We start from the raw sequence: 27,532 nt of genomic DNA on the forward strand, positions 1-27,532 counted from the left end.
CGTTTGATCCGGCGATGGCTTAATTCAACATTGATTTCACCGCTCGCGCGACGCACGAATATGAAATTACGCCGTTTCACGTAATATATCTTTTGAGCAGCGCAACTCTGCAGCGCTGACGCGCCGGCTAATGCCGTTTTTATTGAATCAAACTGTCACGCGCTACTGCTATAAAACTGCGAAGTTTGTTTAAAAGTAAATTACAGTAGGGAAAATTGCCTCACCACGCGCAGCTCCGATGATTTATGCAAGTTTAAATTTTCGCCCCGGCCTTAGAGACGCGACGTGCCGGCAATCATCCTCTCGCTCCTTCGTTTTTGGCTATATTCGATTCCTTTTTTCGCTCTCGCTCTGGCAAGATTAATCAGTTTCATTTACTCACGTTCCACCTCTCGTCTCGTCGTCTTTTTAATTTGACTCCTGCGCTCGCGCAACGTGTAAAGAAGTTACCCTGGTAATTTGCCCCGAGGGGCGTTACTCGCGCGCGGCATTGAGAAACGCGCGAATAGTTGCGAGAGATGCAGTGCTCAGTGCGCACCTTCGGGCCCATCAAGCTTTCAATTTTGCGCAGTGATTAGCCGAGAGGATGATAAAAATTAATGAACACCCGCCTAATTTCTTCGTTCCTGTCACGTCGTTGGGGAGAATTCGTGCTTGGAACGAGGGTAAGCATAACCATTTTGGGCAATGCCTGTGCAAGCTTGTACAAGAAACGGACCCTTTTTTTCTCCAACCACCCATAGCGGGGCTGAAAAATCGTGTCAAAAACGGTTTCCGCGCGTCCCGTTGAAACTTTTTTCGACATTTTTTTTCTCGACGCATCGCAAGAACGCGCAGTAGAACTAGGTCCGCGCCGCCCGGCAAAGGATAAAATGATGAAGACGGCAACGCGCTCGGAAAAGTACGGCGAGAAAAAATCTCAGTCCCGTGTCCTAACTCTTCCGCCGCGTCAAAAATAATAAAAGCGCGCTCACGGGAGAAAGTTCCTCGCTACAGAATTTTACAGCACCTTTCTCCAATATATCTATCTACACCCTTTTTTTCGTCAACGAGAGAATAACTGCGAGAGTATCCCGCCAAACCCTTTCCTGCGAGGTCCGAGCCTTGGCCGCGCCTGCAACGCAGCACTAAAACAGTAAAGTTAAGGAGCAAAACAGTAAAGTTAATCCGGCCTCGGGGCACAAAATTTCTTCCCCGATAAATTGCCCCGTCGCGGAGGAGTCAACCCGTTCGAGGCGCATGAGAGTTAGTGGAAAAAAAAGAACCCTTTGACCACCGGTGCGGGCCCGCAATAAAGCAATATTTTGACTTCCGCGTTCCGACAGCCTCCACAACAACCCTTTCTCGATTTCTCCCGCTCGTCCGGTTACGGTCGGCGTTTTTTTTCCACGCACCAAAGGATTAGTAAGGGTTAACAGAGACGCGCGGCCGCTCGTAACTTTTTATTTTTACGGGGCTTACCCCTTCTGGAGCCGGTCCGGAAAAGCGAGATTGTAAATCTTCATTTTCGCCTGCGGCACGTACAGCAGCGTGAGCGCGGGAGAAAAAAAGCAACCACCGTAGCTTTACCCAAAATTCTAGATTTTCGGAAGCGTGCGGTTCTTACGGCGAAGCGTTACTTTTTTTTTGTTTTTAAAGTTTTTCGGTCTCGGGGTTGGCTAACAGGACAATTTTTTCTCGTCGTCGTTGATGGCCGCAGATGCGCGGTCGTGGGCGAGAAACGGCGTGCTGTGTGTGACGCAGTTTCGGGGGCCTTCTGCTTCTTAACTGTTAAGCACGTGTTTCCATACCAACATGTGTCTCTCAGGACTCTCTCTCTCTCTCTCTCCCTCTCTCTCTCTCTCTCTCTCTCTCTCTCTCTCTCTCTGTCTCTCTCTCCTTCTTCACTGGGCCATACCCGAATCTCGGTTGACACGATGAGAAATGACTGATTTGACGTGCGGGAGTTTAATTATAGACCGTATGCGGACAACACCTAGCGCACATAACAGTAAATAAACAACGTGAGCCTGTAAATTTGTCAACGATCGTGTCGGATGCTCGATCGGATGATTCGAGGGACACATCAAAGCCGCGCCAAAATTTACCGTCCACTCTCGCGCGGCTGGATTGCGGTGGCGGCCATATAAAACGAGATTTTTTTCCGTCACCAAAAAAGGGCCACACACGCCGCGGGCGACTGATACTTTCCTCGCATTATACATTTTTACAAGGCCTAACCCCCCAAATAAAATAAGCTCCGCGAATGCGGGATGGTCCTGCGCGCTTCGGCGGACGACGCGATATTCCGGTTTTTACGTTATATCCGCGTTAATTCGCCGACGAGGTTGTAAAAAGAAGGCGGCCGCGGCGCGGACTGTGAAAATCGGCCGAACGTGCTGTGTGTGCAGAAAGACGGGCACTTCCTTGATAATTTACGTTTGAAATTAATTTAACGTCTCGGCTCCGCTCGAATCCTGAGAGACGCACCTATGAAATTCTCTGCTCTCTCTCTCTCTCTCTCTCTCTCTCTCTCTCTCTCTCTCTCTCTCTCTCTCTCTCTCTCTCTCTCTCTCTCTCTCTCTCTCTCTCTCTCTCTCTCTCTCTCTCTCTCTCTCTCTCTCGGCCGCGGCCGTTACTTCGCCGGTAATTACTTTCATGCGCGAGTTCGCTTTCGTTATTGATATCTCGGAAATTAATTTTCGTGCCATTAGGCACGGGATAAGAATATACGAGCGAAAACTTTTTGTTTCTTGATTCACATGCAGCCGTTCGTTTAATTACCGCACACGCCGCGCTGTGGCTGAATTCTCAGCGCGAGAGAACTACCAGGCACAACAACAATATCGCATCGCGTTGTTTTACTTTTCGCGAGGATTCACAGTTATGGCATCGGATGAAGGCGAGGCTTTCGCGCGCGGATTCTCTCACGTCTGGTTAACCTTCGACCCCTGGCAAATCGTCGCGTGGGCCGTCGGCGCTCGTTAACCGCTGACAGCCCGTAGCTGCCGCTGCCGAGGAATCGCGAGAGATAGAGCCGAAGACGACGACGCGTCGACTAATGTCCGCAGATTACTGCACACAGTGACACGGTTAATGAGGGGCTCTTCATTCGAGAGACGCGCAAAATATTGAACGTACAAGAGTATACTTGCGGACGGCGGCAGCTGCAAGATAATACAGAGAGGACAAAAGATCGTCTGGAGATCGAGGTAGGCTGATTACTCGCGTGCCCATCGACGTCACACACGGCCCAAAGAAATGCATACGGTTATACTCGTTCGTTCGTCGTGTTCTCTTTCATCTTCGGCGCGTGGAGCGCGGAGAGAGAGAAATCGTTCCCGTGCCATGACTCGGCGCAACGAGAGTGTCACGCTTGTCGCTCTCTCTCTCTCTCTCTCTCTCTCTCTCTCTCTCTCTCTCTCTCTCTCTCTCTCTCTCTCTCTCTCTCTCTCTCTCTCTCTTTCTCTCTCCCTCTCTCTCTCTCTCTCTCTGTGGCGCGAACACAGAGGAAATATTAAATTAGCCGCAACTGCGTTCCGAACGAGACACGCGCGCGCGCGCGCGTACCTATCATTTCTGATTGATATCGCATCGCAGCTTCATTAATTTTTTCAGCTCTGACTCGCCGCTTCGCGTCTTGATCCGCGTACACACACTTGCATTCCTCTCGATGCGCATCAGCTCAAGGACGACTGTGTACGATTTATTTGCATCGAACAATTTGAAACGTTACTCGCGACTTTCTCTCCGAAACTATGAGTCTGTTTTAATTGAACTCCGGGAAATCGGCGTGTGCAGCGCCGCGATAATCAAAAGCGTCGAGAAGAAAGCGGCGTGGCCGGAGTCTCTCACCCTCCCGTGAAATGAGTGGAACGTAAAATATGAGAAAGAGTATAGCAGAGAACGCTTATTAGACTTATTAATTTGGCCCGAGAGTCTATTATTAAGCGCGCGCTCATAATGCAGCCGGCTCGCGCGCGATCTCAGAGAGGCAAGCACACACCCGCGCGCGCGCGAGACTCATCCTACGCCCCTTGACCCATCGAGCCACCGTCTGGATGAGCAATTAAAAGCGGTAGAGCGACTATTGCAATCAAGAAAAAGCACACTGGATTGTATTCGAAGATTAATTCCGGGACGCGCAAACAACCTGTTACCTGAGCAACGCGATTATGCGGACGGTACACACGCGGCGACACCGCAATTTGCATCCCTGATTCTGGGGTATAATCTTTGAGTTTAAGGCTTTTTAACGACACCTCGCGCGCGCAGTATTCCGGGTGGCCGCGGCGTTTAATTTCATTTCTTTCCTACTACCTCGAATATTATGCTAATATCACTCCAATTGCCCTGCGCGAGCGTAATTGATATTTATAACTGAGACGCGCCGACGCCTCGACGTTTCTGCCTTGTGCGGCTTTTCAGCTGTACGCGAGGTTCGCGGCAGATGCTGCATGACATCACTCTCGGTGGAACTTTCACACGGAAATTATCGCCGTTTATGTCTCGTGTATATCAAAGGTCTAGTTGCGGATTATTTTGAGACACGACCACCCGAGTCTGCTCGTTATTGGGAAAACGAATTGGTTCTCTTGAGCTGCAGGACTATGGACGATACTGTGTACCCTGTCAACGCGCACCTACGCCTAAAGATCCCGTTCACAGAATCCATTAGTTGCTCCGGGACGGCTTATAATACTCGTTGCGAAAAAGCTGCAGCAGCCTCGAGACAAAATAAGCCAAGGCGCGCGGCTCTAAAAGCTCCCATTTTTTGTCGCGTTAGTCGACTCATCTGCCGCCGTCTGCGAGAGAAGAGATAAAAAGAGAGAAGAAGCGCGGGAGGGTTGGCTCGACTCGAAAGGTCATCAAGTGTGGGAACGCGAGAGCTGCCGGCATCATACCCCTTTAGGTGTGATGTCACACTCCGAGCGCGAGACTCGTTTTTCTCGCTCGGCTTTATTACGCGCGGCTGTATCTATGGTAAGGCCGGCTACACAAAAGTTTCCGATGCAGAATTACAGAGAACAAAACGAAAGCGAACGTACGAATATAATGACGAGATTGTGCGGGGGCTATAGAGATTTTCGATTATTATGATGCGGCAATTTCCGTCTATCAATGGACAAATTGCTAATTCAAAATCCCGTCGGCGTGTCGGGGAACGAGCTTATAATACAAATGGAAGCGAAGGAGAAGAGGAGGCGAGATAGAAACGAGGGGCAGACGAGGCGAAAGTAGGTGCATGATTTTTCCGATAATTCAATATGCGCGAGCGCGCGATATAATATCCCCAATTAGGCCGAGTAGATCCCATAATTTGGCGCGGCGATTGGGATCGTGATTGAGGCTACCGTATACATGCCTCTCGGAGAAGAATGCTCACCCCGTCGAGACAGCCAGCCAGAGACGAGGCGAGCTGCGCGCACAGTAGCCGATTATTTTTTATCGAATCCGCCGGCGCACATCTGCGGCCGGATAGACAAAAATAAAAGAAGCATTCGCCATTTCCGTGCGGAGCCGACGAGAGCCGTAGGTTATGCGAAAACCCGTGAGCGATAACACCTGCTTGTCGGAAACTCATTTTCGCGCTCGCTTTCAATTACGAGACTTCGATTGTACATTTCACGAGAAGATGGAGAATCAAGAATGAATCTAATAGAAAAAGTGAATTATGATAAGAGAGATGGAGAGAGAGAGAGAGAGAGAGAGAGAGAGAGAGAGAGAGAGAGAGAGGCGTCGTAATTTAATCGTCGTGCAGGAAGCTGCGCGCGAGAAGAATCCCGATGCGAAATTGCGAAACCACACGTGTGGGAAACTTGTACCGAATGAAATCTTTTTACGTGTAGCGCACACATACACGCGGCGTATAATCGAGGCTTTAGCTCTACACACAAGGCGCTCGATGTGAATTATAACTTTGGCTTCTTACACGCTCCGCGAGGTGAAATTGGCTCTCGAGAGCTCATAACGGAATAATATGCACTCGGAAGCCGTGAGAAACGCTCGGAACTTCTCGCACGTCCGATGGAAAATCAATTCGGCTATTGTTTCTCACGAGGATAGTGACAGGCTGGAAGAGCGAGTGAGATAATGACCCATATTATGCGCGCGCGCGATCGCCTTTCTCTAGCCATTACTACATACGCCGTTACAAATTTCGATAGCCGCAACTATATGCTTTCAAAATTTTCTCTTCTCGCACTTCTGTGTATCCGCCCGTTGACTTTATTAATATATGCGCGCGGAGTGCCATAAAAACGGCTGGTATAATTTTTCTTCGGCTATAAACGGCGCTGGGACAAAATATATACTCTCTATGCGGCGTAGCGTTTTTTATACGCGGACCTTCGTACGTTTTTTATTAACTCACTCGAAAAACACACTCGCTAATTAATGCAACTCGCAAGATGTTAAGCTCGGCACGCTGTAAATAATCAAAATTATGCGCAAAGGCCCCGAGCCCAGAGAGAGCAGAGAAAAAGAAAAGCTCGCGGTTGGCTCTTCGTGTGTCGTCACACGTGATGGATGTAATTGACGTTTGCTCTCAACTCCGCGGCGTAATTGAATTTATGATTTCTTTCCTTCTTTTTTAACGCGTTGAATGCGACGACGTCGTATGCCCCAAACATACGAAAGAACTTATTTTATTTGACTGAATAATAAGCTACCTTTTTATGTACTGCGGAAAACTCGTTTATTCGTATAATAACATTTTGATTTTTTTCGACGACGCCTAATAGAGTACGCTATCATTCAAGTTGTTAATAATTTTTAGCAATCTGAGTATGCAAAATTTTGCTGATAATCGACTTGCGACAACAGCCAAAGAGAACCAAAAATTTGCGAAGCACTGTCGGTCACTCGTGGCGGATGATTCTCTCCAGCGCGACGACAATCAAAAACGCGACGGTCACATCAATTTCCATCCCAGTATTTTTCTGGTATATAAATAGCTCCGGCTCCTAATCGATCGCCTCGATTATGCAAACGAGCTCCGGAGCCCGCGCGTTCGCGTCACTCGCGTACATCACAGCGAGCGATTCGGTTTTGATTCTCTATATTTATACGTAACTCAGTGTACGGGGTGTGCGCGTTTGCTTTATACGAGCGCGCGGCTGCTGCGCGTGTAATGTACGCAAGCGGCGACGTAAACTACGATTCTCCGTGATAAATCCCCTGACGTTTCAAGCGTGTTTATAAACAGGATGAAATTAACATAAAGCGAGCGTCTGCTTATACAGAAGGTTATCTCGTCCCAAAGAAGCCGCGTCGCGCGCTGTGATGTTTCACGCCTGCTCAGACACTTTCTCATCATATGCGCGCGCCACGACTCGCTTCAACGCGGACGTGTAATCAGCTCCGCTGTATGTGTACGTGTCTCTTTTTTTTCAAACGGGAATTAATTTGTACTTTTGCCGGATTGTTCAAACACCCCTTGTGTGCGTTGGACCGATGGGTCAGGCTCGAGCGTAAAATTATCATCGCAGTAAGAGCCCGATTAATTTTCTGACTCACTTCACGGACTGCGCGCGAGACGCGACTGATGCATCGCTCCGAGATTTTTGTAATTTGTATAACGCACGCAGACAGAAGATCAGGCGAATAAAGGAAAACTAAAAGCTCGCGTCCGCGGCCATTAATATTGTCGGATTAAACGGCCGAGCGCATTAATCCCGGGCCTAAATCGTGCGGGATTCCGAAGTTTTTGTCGCTCTGCATGTGAATTTCCCTCAGCTCGGCAGATTAATCTGAAAGCTGCACGCGCGTGCGCTTGGCTGTAAAAGCGCGCGCGTGGGTCCAATAAAGTTGGGCGTGCGAGCAACTTTCCATTTCTACCTGGACGCGGAGACGGCGTCATGCCATTCGAGCAATAAAATTAATTCCATAAACACTTTATTGTTCCGCGTCGCTTTATAACAGGTCGTGCGCGTCTCTCTCCCTCTTTTTTACGACACGGACCGCGGGGCTGCAGAGAGCTGCATCGGAGCGCTAAGGTCGTCCGCTCGTGTGACCCTGTAGAGTAGAGCCGCCCGCCGTTGAAATAACGTGGAACTATCAACGTTCGCTTGAACGTGTACGAGAGACTTTTTGCGCGGAAACTCGCAGCACGACTACACACAATATCCATTTTGTTCATCCGACTAAGCTCTCACGGGCGACAAGCTTTAACGCGCGCAGCGATCCCTCATTAACGAGTGTGCCGCCGCGCGAATGAATCTTGTACATCTCTGATGGCGTAGCGCGAAAAGAGCCTGACGTGTTCGCGAGGCCGTTCCCATAAATGCGCGCATCCTCCGCACACACGTACTCACCGCCGCCGCCGCCGTCGTCGTATTATCAAAGCGACCTATGGAAATTCTCTCCGGGGGGTTAAAGCGACGTGCGCTTGTAGGCCCCGCCGCGTAAAAACGCGCGTCGATTACAGCGTAGGCGTACATTACACACGTAGGCGTGAACGTACCTCTGTCGTGTCCCACGGCGCTGCACGCGCGCCCACGTTCCAGTCTTATTAGTTTATTTAACGCTTCGAAAAAAAACGAAGAAGAAGAAGAGCTACGGTATTGGTTTCTCGGGCCGGAGAGCGCGGAGATAAAAAGAGCCGCCGCGCGTGCCAGAAACGCGAGGCCAGAAAAGCTCGAGCCGGGCAATACGATCCGGGAGAAATGAAGTGCAAATTGAGCCGGGCTCTTGATGCGAAAAAAAAGCGGAGCAAAAAACGATTTTGCCGACGAGGAGTCGGCGAAGCCGTCCAGTGTCTAACCCATTCGGACGTGAATCGTAAATCGATACCGTTGTGCGCGCTGCGCGCAGCCGACAAACGCCCGATGCCGAAACTTTCATCCGCGAAGACTGCATGCGCGACGAGACATCGATCGACAAGCCCGCCAAGCGCAGCACGTGCAGATTTTCGTATTATACGGGGGATGCCTCACGCGCACTATATAGCTTTGTGCAAAAACTAGATCGGGTTACCGAAAATCAACGCTTTATCAATGCATCGTTTATACGCGGCGAATACGTATTACGCGACGCGATTATCGAGCGAGTAGGGAAACAAAAGGAGCCGCAGGTTCCACAAAATATCCTTTGCCGACGAAAGAGTGACCCTTTTTGGAAGGCACAGTGTCGGACGCGCGCGAGGCGCGTGCCGCGTGTTCCGTTTTGTCGCCCACTGTAAGCGAAACCCTTTTCGGGGAAAAAATACGGCGACTGTAAAAGGGTAGTGTCTCCGAAACCAGCGTCGCCACCGAGCGGGTTCAACACCGGGGATCGCTGATCACCAATAAAAGGACTTAAGGACGGCTCAGGCTCTAATCCTTTCTAACCCGCCCACGGAACTTAAGCTCTGGCCACCGGACAATGCAAAGGGGTGAAGCCGCCGCTCACAACCCCTTTGTACTGCTCGGTCTGCCTCTTGGGCTTTCGCCATGACGTCGATAGTCGGGTCGTAAAAAAAGTGAAAGTCCCTTAAAAAGTCGAAAGTCCAAGCGCGGAGATGCGACGCGACCCCCTTTACGACCCCTTTTACGATTACTGCCGTCGTCGCAGTCTCAGCGTAACTCGTCAGCGGAAGAAGAGGAAGAGAAAAAAATTGACGTCCCCGCGCCCCGACAAAGAAGGGTTTATGATTTTCCACGATTGTTCAAGGGTAAAAACATACCTCCCTCCGGTCGGGGCCCCGTCAACTTTCCCGAAAACGGCGTGCGGCATTTTCTCTCTAAAATTTTGCACCCTTTTACAATCCTTGCGAAACTTGACCCTTCTCGCTGCACGGCAGCTTGTATATTTTTTTACGATGCTACCTAGAGTCGGCGGCAAGCAGCAACCCCTTGTGCGAAAGTCGCGTGATGGCTCGGCGTCGTAAAGAAATATTGCACTCGCCGAATATCTGCGGTTCCGACTCTACTACCACTACCCCCGACAAAAGTGTATTTAGCCATTTAGCAGCGGCGACCATGAGGCACTCTTTTTTCCTAGAGCGGGGAGGGGGAAGCTGCGCGAGCCAGACTAGCGGTGGTTTTTACGGTCTAAGCAAGCCTTTTTACGATAGGGCTGCGCGGAGACTCGTTTAGGCGTGCGGCCAACACTTTCCGCCCGTACTGCAGCAGCAGCAGCCGATTTCCGAAAGCCCGAAGAGGAAGGGAGACTGAAATCAACCCCCTTGATTATGACAGCCGCGCGGTCAAGGCTTCTTCGGCTGTGTCCCACGTAATCCATCACGTTTACAGCAGTCATTTGCAAATTTTCTCCTTTCGCAAAGGATTACCCTACGCCTCCAAGGTCGTAGCCGGCCGACGACTTTTATGATTTAACCCCAATTAAAGAGGTACGGCCAGAAGGCCGCAGGAGCGGCGCATCATATCCGTGCGTGCGCGCTCGCAGCTCTACTGCACAGTCGTCCTGCCGTAATTCGCAAACCTTTCGCAGGCCACAGCTGGAGTGGACGAGCCCGACTTTACGACTACCGCCGCTGCATAGTAAATATTGACAAACATAATGCACACTGCCGGCGACGCGACTTTCGACTTGTAACTCATCACTCCTCGATCGGTCTTCTCATTTGTTTACGGCGAATTTCGCTATTTTTGCTAGTACCTCCGTTTTACAATGGAAAAATTGACTAAAACTTATCGAGTGTTTATTTTAGCATTGTGCGTCAAGTTTTACCTATTGCATATTGTTCAAATGTTTCTTATCTTTGTGCCAAACGGAAAATATAGATTTAATAATGTAAATACATAGTAAACAAATGGAGCTAAGTTTGCAAATCGAAAATAAGGAATTCGCAGGATTAATCCTTATATATTAATTTACTCCCGAGGTGGTGCACTGGAAATAGGTACACAGTCGGTAGCAGCATTGTTCTCGATATATTGTGGAAGGATTACGAGAAGATGGATCAGTTTTCAGCTGGAAAGGGAGATTGCACCCCGATCATGGAGCATAATTATCTAACCAGAATTTCATCACGCAGCCTTTCTTAGGGGCCGAGCATCGATCCTATTATTCGCACCTACAGCCGGAATTTTCTCCACAGGGGGCGATCGTTACCCTTTACGAACCCTTCCACAGACTCTCACCCGGACACTAAACCTGGCTATGCTCGACGAGACATCAGCTATAATCGTAGGACGGAGCCCGTATCACTTACAGTTGTCCCTTTTGAATCCGCCCACTGCACGGAAATATTTATAGTACATGCGCCGTATTGATTCAATAGCACACTTCAATCGACGAGAAGCCGATTATCCGAGAAAAGAAATTCATATATGCTTTTTCGTGCAGTTACGAAGCGCGCACTCGAAACGATGACGAGGTAAGGGAGCACGTGCCTAACCCTTTTCCTCGGGCGAGACTCAATGGCGCGCAAGAAACGCATCGCATTCTCCTAATATAAGAACACAATAGCTTATTCCGGGTGCAGGTAGCCAAAGGGTTGGCTCCTTAAGCTTTTTCTGCACCTCGCCGGCAATCCCCTATCCTCTAACCGCATACTCTCGGCTGCAGAAACCCTTTCGCCCCTCCGGTCTAATGACAGTCAATTAGGCGGGACCATTTTTTCTCACGCGTCAGCCGGTTTTTGCTTAATTTTTTCAATCACGAAAAGGTGAGAGGTTAGTTTTTTTCTAAGAGACTCGAAACCGACAGACGCAGACACGAAAAAAAAATTCTGAAACGGCGTGAGTGACACTCAAGATTTACATCGGCGGATCGGGTGAAAAAAAAATTACGAGCCGGAGACTGACGCGTTGACGCATACTGCGACTAATGCCAATTTACCGATATTGCTCGAAAAAAAAATTCAAAAGCTAGCTGCGATGTGCGCACTACAGACGAGTACGTTAAAACAAGGGCTGCGAGCTGTGATAAATTACTGCCTGTTTGCCTAAGAAAAATAAAAAACGAATGAAACTCAATCAATCAAATACGTTCGCACAAAGACAATCGATTTATCTCGAGATTCCCTTGACGTACTCGAAACTGGATTTCAATTCATTATAACCTCGCCTGCAATAGAGAACTGCGACTCCTATATTTGCCGGTTTTGTTCGCGAGCGTAATTAAAATCAAGCCCGATTCATTAGTACCCAGCGTGAGGGATTCGCAAGCGTTTGCATCAGCGATTAATAATAACGGCTTTTGACGAAGCGGAGCCATTCTTCCGACGGCAGAAGATATTTTAAAAACCGAAAGCTATTCGTCACTTTGGCCTGATGCGCAGCAGTCCATCTCCCGCGTTAGCATCGAGGAGAACCCCGTCGCGCTCCCACGTATGGGAGCCAGCAACGACGACGCGTCTATCACCATGAAATTACCAACGATATTGACGGGCTCTAATTAATAGAACACCATCGCGTATCTCGTTATCCTTTCGCGTAGCTAGGACTATTTGTAAAGACTGAAAAATTTGTCCGCAATCAACCTGAGCGTGATTAACTCGTGAGACGACGCGACAGCTGCATTATACGCGAGCCTGCACACGATTCTTACGCACGCTTGTCGCGTCGTCGAAGAAAGGTTAACGCGCGTCGATGAAAATCTCGTGTGCCCGTGTAATTACACAAGTCGAGGGCTTTCGGGGTTATTTGCTTAACCAATAATAAGGGGAAATTGGCGGGTTGTCAGTCAGGCAGCGATGCGCGACGAAAGAAGGCGAGAGGAGAAAGGAGAGAGAAAGAGAGAGAAAGACAAAAAAGGAAGAGTCAGGAGAGTGTGCGAGGCTCGCGCGCGGCGCGCGAATTTTACGAGTGTCCCGGGGCGGCCAATCGAACGCGAGAGAAACACGCGTTGATAAGATCGCGGTCGCCCGCTCGTGCAATTTATGACTCGCGCGCACGAGCCGGCAGACTCTCTCGCGGAATGAAGAGGAAGAGAAGCACGATCGGAATGAATCGATTTTCGAGAGCGAGCGAGACAGCCGCGCAAGCCGGCTATATATGGACAATTCATAATACGCGACCGGGAAGCCATACCTCACGCGTTCTTCATGCCTATACTACGCGTTGAAGCGTTTGTTCTGCCATTTACGTCCGATACGGTTGCAGCTATGTGATTTATCAGTATCGCTGACGTGATATTCTGATATTGAATTTGTGCAATACGTAAGCCAGTTTGAAGTATTTTACTGATTCGTGAAACAGATACTGGCACGGTATACGAGACTTAAAAAAAATGTCCCTACGTTCACGAGCGCGGCTCACTTGAGCGTAATCCAGCCGCTTAACAGCCGCGTCGAGGGGCACGACTAACGTTCCGGCTTTTATTTGGCCAACCCTCCCAGCGATTTCGAAGCGTGTGTGAGTATGTACACACATGGAAGCACGTGTTGGTATAACGCTGCTCGAATGCGACCCCAACAACCCCCCGTATGGAGCTTAATGAGTCATGAGTTCGGCGGGAGATCCGTTGGTCCTGGCAACAGGTGGCGACGACGCAGACCTATACGTCCTTGTATTATTGTTGTGTACGCACACATCTGCAGGTTGAATCGAATTGCTAACGTTGTCGGTTTGAGCAAAGTGGTTTTGCTATCGCAGATCATACATCAGTTAAATTTTAAATTCTACGCGATAAATTTACTCATAGTAACGTTATCATTATTCATATCGGATCAATGCTATACTTATTAAAGCGTGATGATATGCACTCGTACCGCAATTTGAAGTTTCGCAACAGTCGCGGATAAATATGAGTTACGCAGTGCAGGTAAGTGTAGGGAGCCTGTCGGTCGGTGGCGGGAACCAGAGCTCCAAATTCTTGAGTTGCGACATCCTCCGTCAGGTGGTAGCACCTCTCCTGTCGGTATTTTTCTCTTCTTTGCTCCTTTCCATCCTCCGGACCCTTATACCCGAATGCGTATCTCATACGAGATTGAGGAGATTCTTAACAACTCTATACAGACATGTACAACAAATGCGATAACTTTTTAGCGAAGTCGGGTGATTCTTCAGCATTTGCTATGAGAGTCGTAACGCGAAAAGACACGTGGCTGAAGTAACGTCTCCCTCACGAACCCATTATAATGATGATTAGCATACACAGCATCGAGCTTGTGCAAAAGATAAAAGAAAACAGAGGGAATAACCATTCATACACCGACAGACAGAAGGAGCGGCAAAGTGAACGGAAGCGCGCGCGCCGCATGCACAAACAGACGTAGCAGCAGCAGCACAGAGCCAATAAAAATAAATTCGTGCGATGACAACAGGTAGTTATCACGCGCGTTCCCTCTCCCCCCTCCGCCGATTGCGGCATCACGGCGAGTCGTGTATGCTTCCCCCTCAGTCCTCACGCGAGGTTGGCACGTCGCCGCGCGCGCTCGCGAAGAAGGATTGTCGGCGGCGAGTTCCGGGCTCCTTTCGTACAGAGGAAAGGGACGTGTGCACGCGCTCTCGCAGCTCGTGCCCGAGTCCCTCCGAAGCTCGCGGACGAGTGAGTGCATGGGCTTCCCCCACCACCGGCGCCTCACCCACGTACGGCGGCGGCGGCGAGTCCCGGCCAATGGGAGGCCCGGCGTCGCGCGCCGCGTCCGATCCTCGCGCTCCTATTCGTCCCGAGAGCCTCACTGTCGTTTTCTGGGAGAGGCACGCGCGCGCACGATATACTCTCTCTTTCTACTCCTCGAAGCTGCTCTCCGCCGCCGCTGTGGGTTATATTCTCTGCTCGTTTTTTTCCTCACCCTGTTGTCCCCCTCGTGTGCCCCCACCACGCGGCCTACACACGGCATCATCCGGCCGCGCGAGGCTCTCGGTGTTCCTTTCCCAGGCTGATAGCCGCGTCCTTCTCCCTCTCGTGCTCGCGCGCGCGTGTGTGTCTGTGTGCGCGCGCGTGCTGCTGCTCCTCTCGGCACACGTGTCCTCTCTTCGCTCGAGGCTCTCTCTCTCTCTCTCTCTCTCTCTCTCTCTCTCGTATGGGCGCGCAGGTGTGCGCGTGTGTGGGAGCGCGCTGCCGAGAGCGAGTGCCCCCTCGCACCCATCGCGCCTTTCTACGAACTCCCGGATTTCAAGAGTTTCCCCTCTCTCCGCGCGCACTATACTCCTTATTATTCGCTCGGCGCCAAATCTTCTTCTTTTTCCCAGGCTTTCTCGCTGCCGCTGTCGCACGCTCCACCACCACCACTTTACACTTGCGCGCGCGAGCAGCTGAGAAAAATGAGTTCATTTCGACATTTTTCTCGTCTTTCTCTTTAAATGCTGGATCAATTATGTCGTTAATGCTCCCGCTGGTTCTTTCTTCGCGAATCAACAGATGTGGTTTCGTTCTCGTGGGGCTACTGCCGCTGCACTTGTTCGACGTCACTTGTAAGTAGCTTGGAGCGCGGGCGACTCTCTTTTTTAATTTGCGAGCGACATGTGCCTTAATTAAAAAATTATGCGACATTCGTTTATGTTTTCCAGGGCGTAATGAAAACCGAATGGCCTTTAAATCGCTCGGTCGTTAAAACTACACGTAAGCTCGTTGCGGCCGTCATTTTTCATGCAATAACGGATTTCCTTCTGGCGAATTCGAGACGGCGCTCTGTATAACAATTAGCCGGCACTGGAAAATCAAGGTGTCCGTTACACCCAGCCCCGGCCAAAGCCATGCCGAGGATTAAGCTCCAATAAGTAGGTCAAGTTCGGAAAAATCTCCCCGCAGCCCGTAACCCGACGGCACCACCCACCTGTTGTGAAATCCCGGCCGACCCCTCTAATCTCAATTGGAGCTAGCATTAGTACAAGGGGAGATTTTAGCAAGAGCGTATACATGCGGGAAGACAGGTGCCTGTCCCCGTGTCGGGGTGGGACGACCGACAAAGCCGAGGTATACGGTATTGCAGATCCCTAGCAGTAGCCCGGTATCCGCAAATTGTCTCGTCATTAGACGTCGGGGATCGTAGTACCCGTTGGCAATATATTTATAACGCTTATATAAGTGCGTGAGCGCGCGCGCTCGTCTGGGAGGGAGGAGTCGGCGCGTGCACCGATAGTGGGAGATCGTGCCGTAAAAGGAAAGCGCGAGAGCAACGAGAGAACGCGTGCCCGAATTACATACACTCATGCATCAGGCGCGCGCGGCTGCATACGTACCGTGTGAAAATACGGCTCTCGGCGAGCGCGCGTTGATTAATGCAGCAGTCGTAGTAGGTGCACTCGTTCGCTGCGATGGCGCGTGTGTCAGTTGCCGAGTCACGAGTTGTGTATGTGTGTATAGGTGCAGGAGAGGCGAGTGAGAGGGAGATAGCGAGCGAGCGCGCGCGCGCGAGAGAGAGGATGATTTCGTGAGAGCGCAGCCGGCAGTGCTCGCGAGCGAGTCGAGTGTATACGAGAGAGAGGAGTAGGGGGAGAGAGGAAGGAGATCGGGGCACGTGCCAGAATTGCGCCGTGCGTCAGACGAGCCGCTGAGGTTCTCACGATCTCGCCGCGACAGCTGGCTATTTTCGATGCGCCTCTCGCACCAGCCGTGCATTGGTATAACGACCCTGCTGCCGCTGCTGCTGCTGCTGCTACCATCACCGTGCTTCTCTCTCTCTCTCTCTCTCTCTCTCTCTCTCTCTCTCTCTCTCTCTCTCTCTCTCTCTCTCTCTCTCTCTCTCTCTCTCTCTCGCTCCTCTCTGTGTGTATACGCCTTTCTGTTCTCAAAAAGCTCGTGGGAGCTATGAGGAAGGTGTGTAGTGTGGCCGATATTACACCTGGAGAGGACGACTGTCCTTTTCTTCTCTTTGGCCGGCCGCTGCTTCTCTCGATATTTTCTCACACGCGTCGCACATCAGGCAACACGCTCCGACGGCTGCTGCTGCTGCCGGCTTACGGAAATCGTAACCATCTACCGGCTTTGTCGTTGCGATTTGTAGGTCATCGGCAGCCGCTCTCATTATGCTGCTACCTCAACCTGTGCGCCCGTATACTCAATCGAGAGCTCTCGCCATACACTGATGGCTTACGACAAAGAGAGCACGTTGCAGCTTTTTGCAAATCCATTATCGCTCTGCGGCTATCGGTTGATAAGAAACGTGAATGAACGACGACTCTTCCTTTCTGACCGTGGTCAACAGCTTCGTCACACCCCCGGCTATACAGCGAGAACCGAATCGACAGCAAAACGAGCGATTAAAGCCAATCGCGATTCGGGTGTAAATGAGCAATAGTAGAGCCATGAATGAACGGCTCGGCTCGTGCACGCGCGCGCGAGTTTCGCTGAAAAGGGGCGATTCTTCGAGGCCTGGCACCTGTTGATCGCTAATTGAATCCCTGAAAAGAGAATGCCACCCCAATTGAAAGCAAATACAATCGGAATGCCGCAAGTCCTCCCCGTGGTAATAACGCGCGAGCGAGCGCCGCGCGCGTATGGCATGTAAGAGAAAACGAGCGAGAGAGGGACAAACGACGTTGCTTAAACAACACAAGAAAGCCCATCGATTACCATAAATACATCCACGCGACACACATACGCCTCATCATGCACACCAAAGCGAGATCCAGTTACACAGCCGGCTCTTTCCTGCTCCTGCTTTTTTCCCACAGTCCCCTCCACTCTCTTGGTGTGCTATACACTCCGGCTGCGGGTCTCCCTCTGGCATCTCTCTCCCCTCGCTGCGGTCCCCTCATACACACGCATTCGACACAATCGTCGATGCGGCGGCGGTGGCGGTCAGAAATCGAAGGCTTCTTCTCTTCTACTTCTCCTCTTCTTCTTCTTCTTGCCGTCTCTCGCACCCCACCCCTGCGCGCACATCACGCAGAGAGAAACCTTTGCTTAATCGCACAGGCGCACACACACACAGGCGAGCAGCAGTCCCAAGGCCCCGGCGGGGGTCCCACTCGTCCCCCCACTTCTCAGCGCGCATCCGCATCCCGGCGGGTTCTGAAGCTCCCACACATACACACGTATACGGAAAAAAACCCAAGGCATGGCTATGTGTTCGCGCCAGTGCGTCGGAATTCGGCGGTGGGGATAAGCCGAGGGTAGACCGTCGCTCGTCACGCGCTGCGGCGATCCCCACTCCGGCACTCATGCGGCGCACTCTCCGCTCCCCACCACGAGTGCAGCGGCTGCGGCGGCTCGAAGCGGCGGCGGCAGCCAAGGCAGCATTCCACCGATCCGCAGACGAGGAGTTAAAGTTGAGTCGAGCGAACAGTCAGTCGAGCTCTGACGCGCCTACCGAGAGTTTCGGGAGCTCCCCCGCTAGTGCAGCAAGACACTTGTACTTGTCTCTTCGCTAGCTTTGCCTGAATTGGCAATCTCTACACTCAGACACACACATCGACACTCGCGAGTGCATTGCCTCATCTGTTGTTGTTGTTGTTGATCATCTTCAACAACACTACCAAGCAACTGTGCAGTGCTTCAAGCGCAAGTGAATTCTACATTTTTTCTGGATTTGCAAATCCAGAAAAAACATTTTGTGATACCAAGACACGAGTCCGAAGACTTGTAAACTCATCGCCATGGTTACTGGAGTAAACGCCAGCATGCCGACCGGAGGTGTCACCGTTGGTGCCACTCCACCGGCCCAGCACGTGCCACAGGAGGCCGTGCAGCCTCCGACGGCACAGACCACCACCACCACGGCCACAACCACGACACCGGCCGCACCAAGGAGGTCCAGCGAGAACCGACGGGTTAGTATCTCGACTTGCTCTCGCAATCATCAAATCATCGGAGTATTTTATTCGGCCCGATGCAGCAGTTGAAAAAAAATTCTTCTACTCCTCTACTTCGATACAGATTTACTAACCTTGTATTTCTTTTTTTCTGATTACAGAGCAACAAGCCCATCATGGAAAAAAGACGTCGCGCTCGCATCAACAACTGCCTGAATGACCTCAAGGCACTCATCCTGGACGCAATGAAAAAAGACGTAAGTATCTTGACAGATTCAGAGAAAAAAATTGAAAACTCCAAAATATATCTAAACGAACAATCCGCTCATAAACATTTTTCTTTCTGATTACAGCCAGCCAGACACTCGAAACTCGAAAAAGCCGACATACTCGAAATGACTGTTAAGCACTTGGAGACTCTCCAGCGTCAACAGGTTGCTCTTGCGTCCGCCACCGACCCGAACGTGCTCAACAAGTTCCGTGCAGGTTTCACCGAATGCGCTAACGAGGTCGGCAGGTTCCCCGGACTCGAGGCTTCCATGAAGCGCCGTCTCCTGGCACATCTCTCCACCTGTCTCAGCAACGCCGACAGCAACTCTGCCAACCAGACAACAGCCAGCCAGTCAGTGCAATCAGCCCAGACCACCACAACCCAGCTGCAAGTGCACATCCTGCCGCAGGTTGATGCCTCCACCATCCAAGTGCAACAGTCCAACGGCATCGTCTACATGAACGCCAACGGCACCGCCCTCCAGCTCGTGCCCACGAGGCTGCCCAACGGAAACATCGCTCTCGTCGCCGCCGGAGCCAAGAGCACCACCAGTGTAGTCAGCCCTGTCTCGTCGCCCTCAAGCTCGCCCGCGCCGTCTTCGCCTCTGCCAACGCTCATTCCCATCCCCCAGAGGACCGCCAGCACCGCCTCCGCCTCGTCTTCGACCTCCTCGACGAGCTCGACCTCCACCTCGGCAGCCAGCCCAGTGGCCTTCGAGGCGCCGCCATCCAACTTCCGCGAACAGTCGCAGTCGCCTATCGCCTACACCAACGTCAGCCACCGCGACGTCGCCACCTCGCCGGCCACCACCACCGGCTACACCAGCGACCCGGAGTTCGACCCCCGCGTCTACAGCCCACCTCTTCAGAAACCCATCAGCCTCGTCATGAGGAAGAGCGTGATCAAGGAGTCCATGGAGCAGAAGTACTTCCGACCCTGGTAAAGACTCCACCGCTGCTGCTGCGGGGACTTTTGCAATTCTCGTGTGTGTGTGTGTGTACATACACAAAACTCTAGTGATCACTCGGTGAGCTGCTTGCACTCGCCGAGAAAAAACTCCGGACGTGATGAACTTTGCGATGCTGTAGTTTGTAAGGCGCGCGCGCGACCAATCGACCAAGGACTTAACATTATTATTTGTGACATATATTAACGAGAGAAAGAGAAGAGATAATTATTCGGGCGTTGTTCCTTCCGTTGACTTTATTATAGAGTGTATAGAGAAGCGTTGATATGTAGAGAAAAGATGCGACGAATGTGCGGTGAAGCGCGAGTGGCGCGAACGGGGGAGGAGATGCTGCGAGGACGTTCGACTTATTTGGAGTTTCGTTTTCCCGGACCACCGCTGGCCAGTACAGCCCGTGAGAGGCGCGATGCCTCGACAAAACAAACAAGTGCCTTGTAAATAGACTACGACGTGAATTTTCGAGAACGGGAAAACGCATTTCTTTTTTTGCAAAGAGATCGATAACTCTTTGAACCGTGATATGTAACGCCTACTCGAGCAATTTTTCCTCGCGTCACGCGCGGCTCGCTGCATTTTTTGTTATTATACTTTATTTTCTTGTAAATAGTTGTAATATTTTTTATTTTTTATTAAGTGCCTTACGCAACAAGAATCACCGACGTCTTCCAATTCTGTTTTTCTTGAATGTAATGTACAACTTTTACTGAGTTACGAGTTTTTCCGACCGATCGACAAAATTTGTATTAGCGAATACAAGCGTTTGTAAATAGTAAAAAAAAAACTTCGTACGACTCGTTTAAGTCGCATTAAGCTAAGTTTAAGAACGCGAATGTGTATGAATGCTGTACGCCGTATGAAATGAAACGAAAGAGTACTATTTATATTTATGAGTGCAGAGATATAAAATTATATACCTATCTATTGTCGAAATAGAAAACCACGCTTATTACGATATAAGAGTATCAAAATAAAAATCGATCTCTAAACATTAATCACACTGCTTTATTCTTAATTGAAAAATACTCCTATGCCCTATACCTTCCATACTTAAGAAGTATGTTACTATACCAGAAGTAGATCAAATTTTTCAGAAGTTGATTCAGGAAAGTACAAGAAAAATGCTAAACAAAAGATTTACACAGATGATTTATTTTTGAATTGAGGATCAAACGTACATTATTAAATCTTATTATTCGCATTCGTTACTGGCATTTCAAGCGCGAAGTTGAACTCTCTGAATATATTCTAAATACAATTTACTCAAAAAACGAATAATGGGTAAATCCTAAGCACATTAGAAAATAGTATCTAAAAAACACCAGATTTATATAAAGCAAGAAACGGTTTATTTAAAAATATAAATAGGTCATTTGCGTAACATAGATGCTATTCAAACGCATCTTCGAAGAACATCACCCGCTCGATTGCAGGAGACTTGGTTGGATCGGACGATGGTCGGTCACGTGTCTCCACCTGGTGGTGATCGCTCCAAGTTTGGGCCTCTCGAGGAGTCCCCGTCAGATATAGTCAAGGTACGCTCGCACTGGTTTGAGTACCCGAAACCCCTCTACCAGCCCCTCGGCTCGCACGGATTTCGGACCGAACGGAGACGTGCTGCCGTCTGGCGGAATTTCGCTCAACTTTATACTAATAAAATTTTGCTGCTGTAAAAACTTTAAAATTTTTGCGTCAATATGTTAGTTTTTGATTTTATGAGAGTCTACAATATTTTGCAAATACTTTTGTTGATTTCAAGAGTGCAATACACCGCGATAAGCATTTATCTTTTGTGGTAAAACGTATTGTAAGCGCGCAAAGCGCAGGCGAGTGCAATATTGATTATATCAATAAATTTGTTGTCCATCACGAGTCACGAGTAAATCAACAGCGATCTTCCTCTCCCAGCGTGCATGTTTCGCATTTATCACATGTCGCGCGCGGACTCGCGGGAAAGTCCGTTTTATCGCTACATAAGTGCCCCAAGCCGTACAGAACAGTACGTTTTCGATCGCGCAATTTATTACGCGCTTTTCACTCGTAGCGTCTGCACTAACATTCTTCCCACTCGATACGTATACAATCAGCGATAAGCCGACCGCCGGGCGCGCAAGCGATCGTCGTCTCGCCGATCGAATGCTTGCTCTATTACACAAACGTCAGGCGCTTACGCCGCTGTGTGTGCACGTTTCTTAAATAAAAGCCAAGTGCGCACGGTCGGCTCGAGACACATGACTCAGGCACGCAAACAGTCTCGAGAACCGCGAGTATACGGATCGAATTTTCACCGAAGTAGTGTAACCGCGGTATTCGCAACCATTCGCAATCTCTTTTGATACAGCCGCAGCGGCGGCTCACGAGGGGACACGATTCTGACGCAGTCGAATAACCGAAGACGAGGCAAAAAACGAAATCGCGAGAAAAAAGAGAATCGAAAGGCGTCAATGGCGCTGAGTGGATGCAAATGACATATGACGCATGCGATATTCACCGAGTATAAGCCGCGTGCAGTCCCGAGTCGCGAGTCACCGCCACCGCGTGTGAGACGATTGCGAAAAACGGGCAGAATGGCATTTGCATAATTAAAATGCGTCTGAACCAGACGCAAGCTCGTAGTCCCTGGTATTCCCAAGCGATTAATTGATACGGCTACCGTAGGCTACCTCTATCTGTATCGACGGAAAAAAAGAACACGAGACACATCCGACGGGTTTTTTTGCTACAAGAGCGCAGGAATGTTGCGCGTTCGATGATGACGAATGCACAATAACGCGCAGAACACAATGCGCATTAGCTCCAGATCGTTGTCGGCGGTACGAGAGCACATCCTCTATTGTTGTACACCGTAACGTAGAACTACGGGCAGGAAGCGATTGTTTTAATTTGCACAAACGCGATGACTCTCCTACGTTGCGCAATCGTTCATTCAAAACAAAAGTCGCTCTGCATCCGCTGCAGATAGAAATCTACTCTTCGAACTGCAAAATATTATCGAAGTAGCTTTTCACGCGCGAATCAAAACGAGCGGGAGTCAACACGCACGTTTAATTTTTCGTCGCCCGAACGACTGGCACAGGCGTATGGGAGAGAGACGTAATTCGGAGAAGTCTAAACAGCTGATAAATATACGCGCACGTAACCAAAGTTGGCACGAGGCCTATTGGTTAATCATACTCCGATATCAAATGTCTCGCCACAGCGCAAGCTGACCCCAGGGGAGTAAAATACACGAGAGCGCGCACGAGCGCGCTTGGATTCGATTCAGAAATTCGTTCGCACGCTTTCATTAAGGAAACTCGAATCGCGCGCGCGTTGCCCATTGTATTATTGAAAGATCGCTGGCGCATATCCGAACCGGCGAAAATAAGCAAAGGTCGCTCGAAAACAGGAACATCACTCTGAACTCGGCCTATACGCGGCCTTATCTATCATCTTCCATAACGTGTAATCGCCGTGACAAATCTCGCATAGTCCGAGATTAAATGACCGCGCTCGTACGAGTCGATGGATCAGCTGATAAGACGCAAAGAAGCTTTGGCGCGCGAGACATCTAGCAGCTAGGGGCAGACGTCCGCGCGCGCAAGCGAGGCATTCTCTCGCTGTATATAACAGTCGCGGTATAGTGCGCGCGCGCCGGCGGCGGCTCTTGGCATTATACTCACAGTCGGGCCGCTCGCTCGCGGTCGCGTGGTTTCAAGGACAAGGCAAGGTTGACACGCGCCGCGTCTCGCGACCGAGAGACCGGCTGGTGGGGGAGCCACTCGAGTTCTCTGCTCCGTGCGAGCGTGGAGCCGAGTTCGTTCGCTCGCGAGTCGACTCACCGCACCGAGTCTCCTCTTCCTCTTGTCTCGTGATGTGCAGCTTTTGCATTGTCTTTTTTTACCCGCGCGCTTTCCTCTCGTTGTACACCGATGCGCTTTCGATCGCGACTCCGAATTTACGAAGCACTTGGTTTCTCCGTTTATTTAGCAAGCGACTTAGCCAAGTAGCCAACATCGACCCTGCGCATGTCCGATTAAGATGAAGAGCTAAAGGCCTGCGCCGCGCGCGAATGCCTCGGCGTCGATCGAGATCATGATCTATCGCTGCATACCATTCCGGCGGCTGGCGAAAAACAAAACAGTTCCGGATAAAAAGCCGCCACGCGCTCACGCGTGCATCGAGTAGCGATTGGTTGGCGTCTCACGTTTTGGCTTTTCTTGCGCCCGTCCGCTGTGTATAGGTATAGGTGCAAGGGTCCGCAAATCGAGCTGGCGTTTCGTTTCGGCGAGCAAAGGGTTCGTTCTCTCTCTCTCTCTCTCTCTCTCTCTCTCTCTCTCTCTCTCTCTCTCTCTCTCTCTCTCTCTCTCTCTCTGCTCGCACAGGCACAATGCAAGGGGGCAGCAGATAAAATCGAGCAGCAAAACTGCAAGCCCATTTCGGGAGGAGGCAAAGAGAGCCCCTCATTCGACCGAGTGATGAGCTCTATAGAGAGAGGGGAAGAAGTCGAAAGTATTTTTTGAGCGCGCACGTGTGCAGAGAGATGAGTATACTCTTCAGCAGGCTTCGACACATTGCACGTGAAAAGAGAGCCCCGGCTATGTTTTTTTTTGCGCCCCGGTCCGAATCCACGGGAGAACGTGTCGGAATCGAGTGAAGCGCACGCCGGGATACAGCGAGACCAATCGGAATCGATGGACAGGCTCCGGTTCGCTGTGGGCGAGCGAAAGGAGACGTCTATACAGCAAGAAATCTCTCGCGAAACTATGCTTCGCTGGCTTTAAACTAAACATGCGCTATACACGAGGACATTCGATGAAAGCGAAAAAACTCGCGTAAAAAATCGCGGCGGAGCCCGCGGTCGGATGAAAATCGAAGGAGCGGGTCCAGCAACTTTTGAAGCGAGATTATCATTTTACAACATTGCTTATACAAATCAAACAAGTTATTTATGGATCGGCTACTTGTTAAGACAGCCATGCCAATTATACGCCGCAGCCTCTCTCTCTCTCTCGGCGGGGGTAAAAAAGAGTTTGCAATGATTCGAGAACGAGAGGCTGCGGAGGAAAAAAAGGACCGAACACGAGCGCACGCTGCCTCGTTACAAAGTTCGAGGTTACAGCCGATTTAATTCGACCAACTGCTACTGCTGTTTTCTCGCTTGCTCAGTCTTTCGCTATACGCTGCACATCTCACGGGATATGTGCTACGACGTCGCCCGTGAGTGTCCGCGCCGACTGATGAATAATGAAATCGACGCGCCTTACGCCCAGTCACTCGAACGCTTTTCCGCGTTAATCTGTAATTCTGGAAATTCCCTGCATTCACGAGAGAGATCCGGAGAAAATCCGATTAAGCGTCTGGAACAGGCTGACGTAACTTACTCGATATAATACGAGCCAGACGAATAAATCATTTTTGCTCGGCGATTGGCTGCACTGTAGGCGGAGTTTCCGAACTGATAACCACGACATATGTGTACAGACTTGCGTCGCTGTGAATACGTGCGAGGCCGAGTCGTGTCGCGTCGAGGAGGTCGTCAATGAGTCTTTGAAAGCCTAAAGTCGATATATGCGCGCACGGTGTTGTACCGACGTCAGCCGGTGGTTTGTTTGTGATTCACTGAATGGAAGCCAACTGATGCACACGCGAGTCTCGCAATGAGCATTTTCGAGCGCGAGAGGTGTGTCGCGATCGAGATACACGAATAAGCAGAGCGAGCAACGCGCCAGATGATTTTTTGCAGCCCCGACGCGCCGCCGGAGTCGTGTGCGCGCAAGTCGTACGTCGCGCGCTTCTAAATTCGGAGCGCTTTTTTCCATCGTTGAATATTGAACAAACAGTTTTTACGCCTCGGCGACGACGAGACGCTCGCCGATTTAAAATTCCGTCAGTCAGAGGCGTGTTTGTGAATATTGGCTAAAAACGGCGCACGAGTCTGCTCGTCAAAAGTCAGACGTCCTTCTGGAACTACACACTTCCAGCGACTTCGAGCTGGAAATTTACCCGGCGGAAAAATTACGCTTGCACCTTGATGGTAATTTGAGACTGTTCTATTAATACGCGATCGATGCATATTTTAGGTATTGTTTTTCAGATCAACGAACTTGTCGAAGCACGTGAGGTGTGTCTCGCGTCATTTCTCCGTCCTTATAGACGAAGAAGAAAAACACACGCACGCAACTGAAAAGGAAAAGAGGCGCGCGCAATGCCGATCGATTCGATAGAGCAGTTGAAGCAGGTGCGACCTATTTACGACAGCTTTCTCACGTGTAGTGTAGATCCTATAAATGGAGCAGGTAATAATGACCGATGACGAGTAGTTACAAGTGCGTATACATGCATGAAGAAGGTGGAGGAGGCAGAGAGCAGCCCTTTAACGGTACCACGATCAATCGTTCCCTTTTTCGCCCTAATGACGCCTACGAGTTCCACTCCACCTTCCTCTCCTTCCTTTTCTTTTCTTCCGAGCCCCATAGGTACGCCTAGAGAAAGTGAACGATGCAGTTCGAAAGGAGCGTACACCTGCATGAAAAATATCGGTATAGAAATTATCTAACGAGGATGTATCGAATCGCGTAACTAAATCTCCAGCTATTACATCAGTAAAACTCTATTTTGTTGTATCAGAAACATGACAAACATCGAAGTTTATAAAAATGTCTGACGTGAAAATTTGCAACGTTAAATCTTCGAGAAAGCAGAAAGGAGATGCTCCGAAGTTTCTCATGTGCTGAAATTCGACGCGCAGTCGACATACACCGCTAGCAGCAGCAGAAGACGAGCGAGGTATTTAAATGCGAGCGGACAACGGTCCCATTAGCAATTCATAGCGTGGAAACTCCTCATACATTAACCCTCTGTCGACACTCGAATCCTAAAGGCGAGAGAGAGATGATGTCGCCAGGTCTCGACGGGAATTCTTATGAAAATTTCATTCAACTCTCGAGAAGCTATGCTAACTACGCACGTAACTTTCTTCCCCGTCTCATATACAATAAATAAAAAACATATTATACCAGCGAACGCAACGGAGCCTAGTCTGTAACTAAAGGCGAATTCACGCGAGGCTTTATCGGCGCGAGTCATCCTGACGTCAGACACACAGCGCGCGGGGCGAGAGCACGTGGCATTAGTGCGGGCCGCGCATTTAGCGCAAATAGACTCTCTCGAACGCGCGCAGGCACGTACACACAGATATCCGGCACCGCCGCCAGCGTCGTCGCGACGTGTGCACATATAAAGCGGGTCTCGTGCGTCGCACTCGGCTCGATTACGATAGCCGGCGATCGGCTCGAGTCTTTTATTTATTTTCGATTTTAGATAAAAACACGCCGTCGGCATACTCAGGTGTGCTAATATCTTTGTTTACATGATCGAGTGCAAATTGAATTCTTTGAGGCGCTTTATTACTTTCGGACGCTGCACTCGGCTACTCTCATTTCAATACGACGGGGAGAAAGAATTGCGCAATTCGTATCGTCCGAGAGCAGATATGGGAAGGTTATGGTCCCTCGCGGCGTGATTCGCCTAGAAATAGCGAAGCCGTTGATTTTCCCGCAAGAAAGAGGGAGGGAGAAGCCCGGCAATTGAGGTTAATAATACAAGAGCGGCGCGTGCGAAGGCGCGACACATTATTATCGCTCTGCGTCGCCTTGGCAGTTCCAGCATATAGCTATATACGCGCCTGTACGAGCGAAACGCGCGGTATCGCACGCGCGCGAATGCTTTCGGTTTTAATCGAGCTCGTTT

At 50.2% G+C, this 27,532-nt stretch overlaps 1 protein-coding gene and 1 long non-coding RNA gene across 2 annotated transcripts; one reads left to right on the forward strand and one right to left on the reverse strand.

The window, feature by feature from the left end:
- The first annotated feature begins 18,410 nt into the window (after nt 1-18,410).
- On the forward strand, nt 18,411-19,780 carry hairy (protein hairy-like). The gene is made up of 3 exons (NM_001280569.1): nt 18,411-18,584; nt 18,728-18,823; nt 18,920-19,780. The coding sequence occupies exons 1-3, from the start codon at nt 18,411-18,413 to the stop codon at nt 19,778-19,780; spliced, it is 1,131 nt and encodes a 376-aa protein (NP_001267498.1).
- Nucleotides 19,781-20,931: 1,151 nt separating this feature from the next.
- On the reverse strand, nt 20,932-24,131 carry LOC116416921. Its single transcript, XR_004227222.1, has 2 exons — nt 21,545-24,131; nt 20,932-21,477 (listed from the first exon to the last, which is right to left on the reverse strand). It is a non-coding gene; the product is annotated as an uncharacterized LOC116416921 (long non-coding RNA).
- Nucleotides 24,132-27,532: the final 3,401 nt, after the last annotated feature.

Source organism: Nasonia vitripennis, chromosome 3 (assembly GCF_009193385.2).
Source record: "Nasonia vitripennis strain AsymCx chromosome 3, Nvit_psr_1.1, whole genome shotgun sequence".
NCBI lineage: Eukaryota > Metazoa > Arthropoda > Insecta > Hymenoptera > Pteromalidae > Nasonia > Nasonia vitripennis.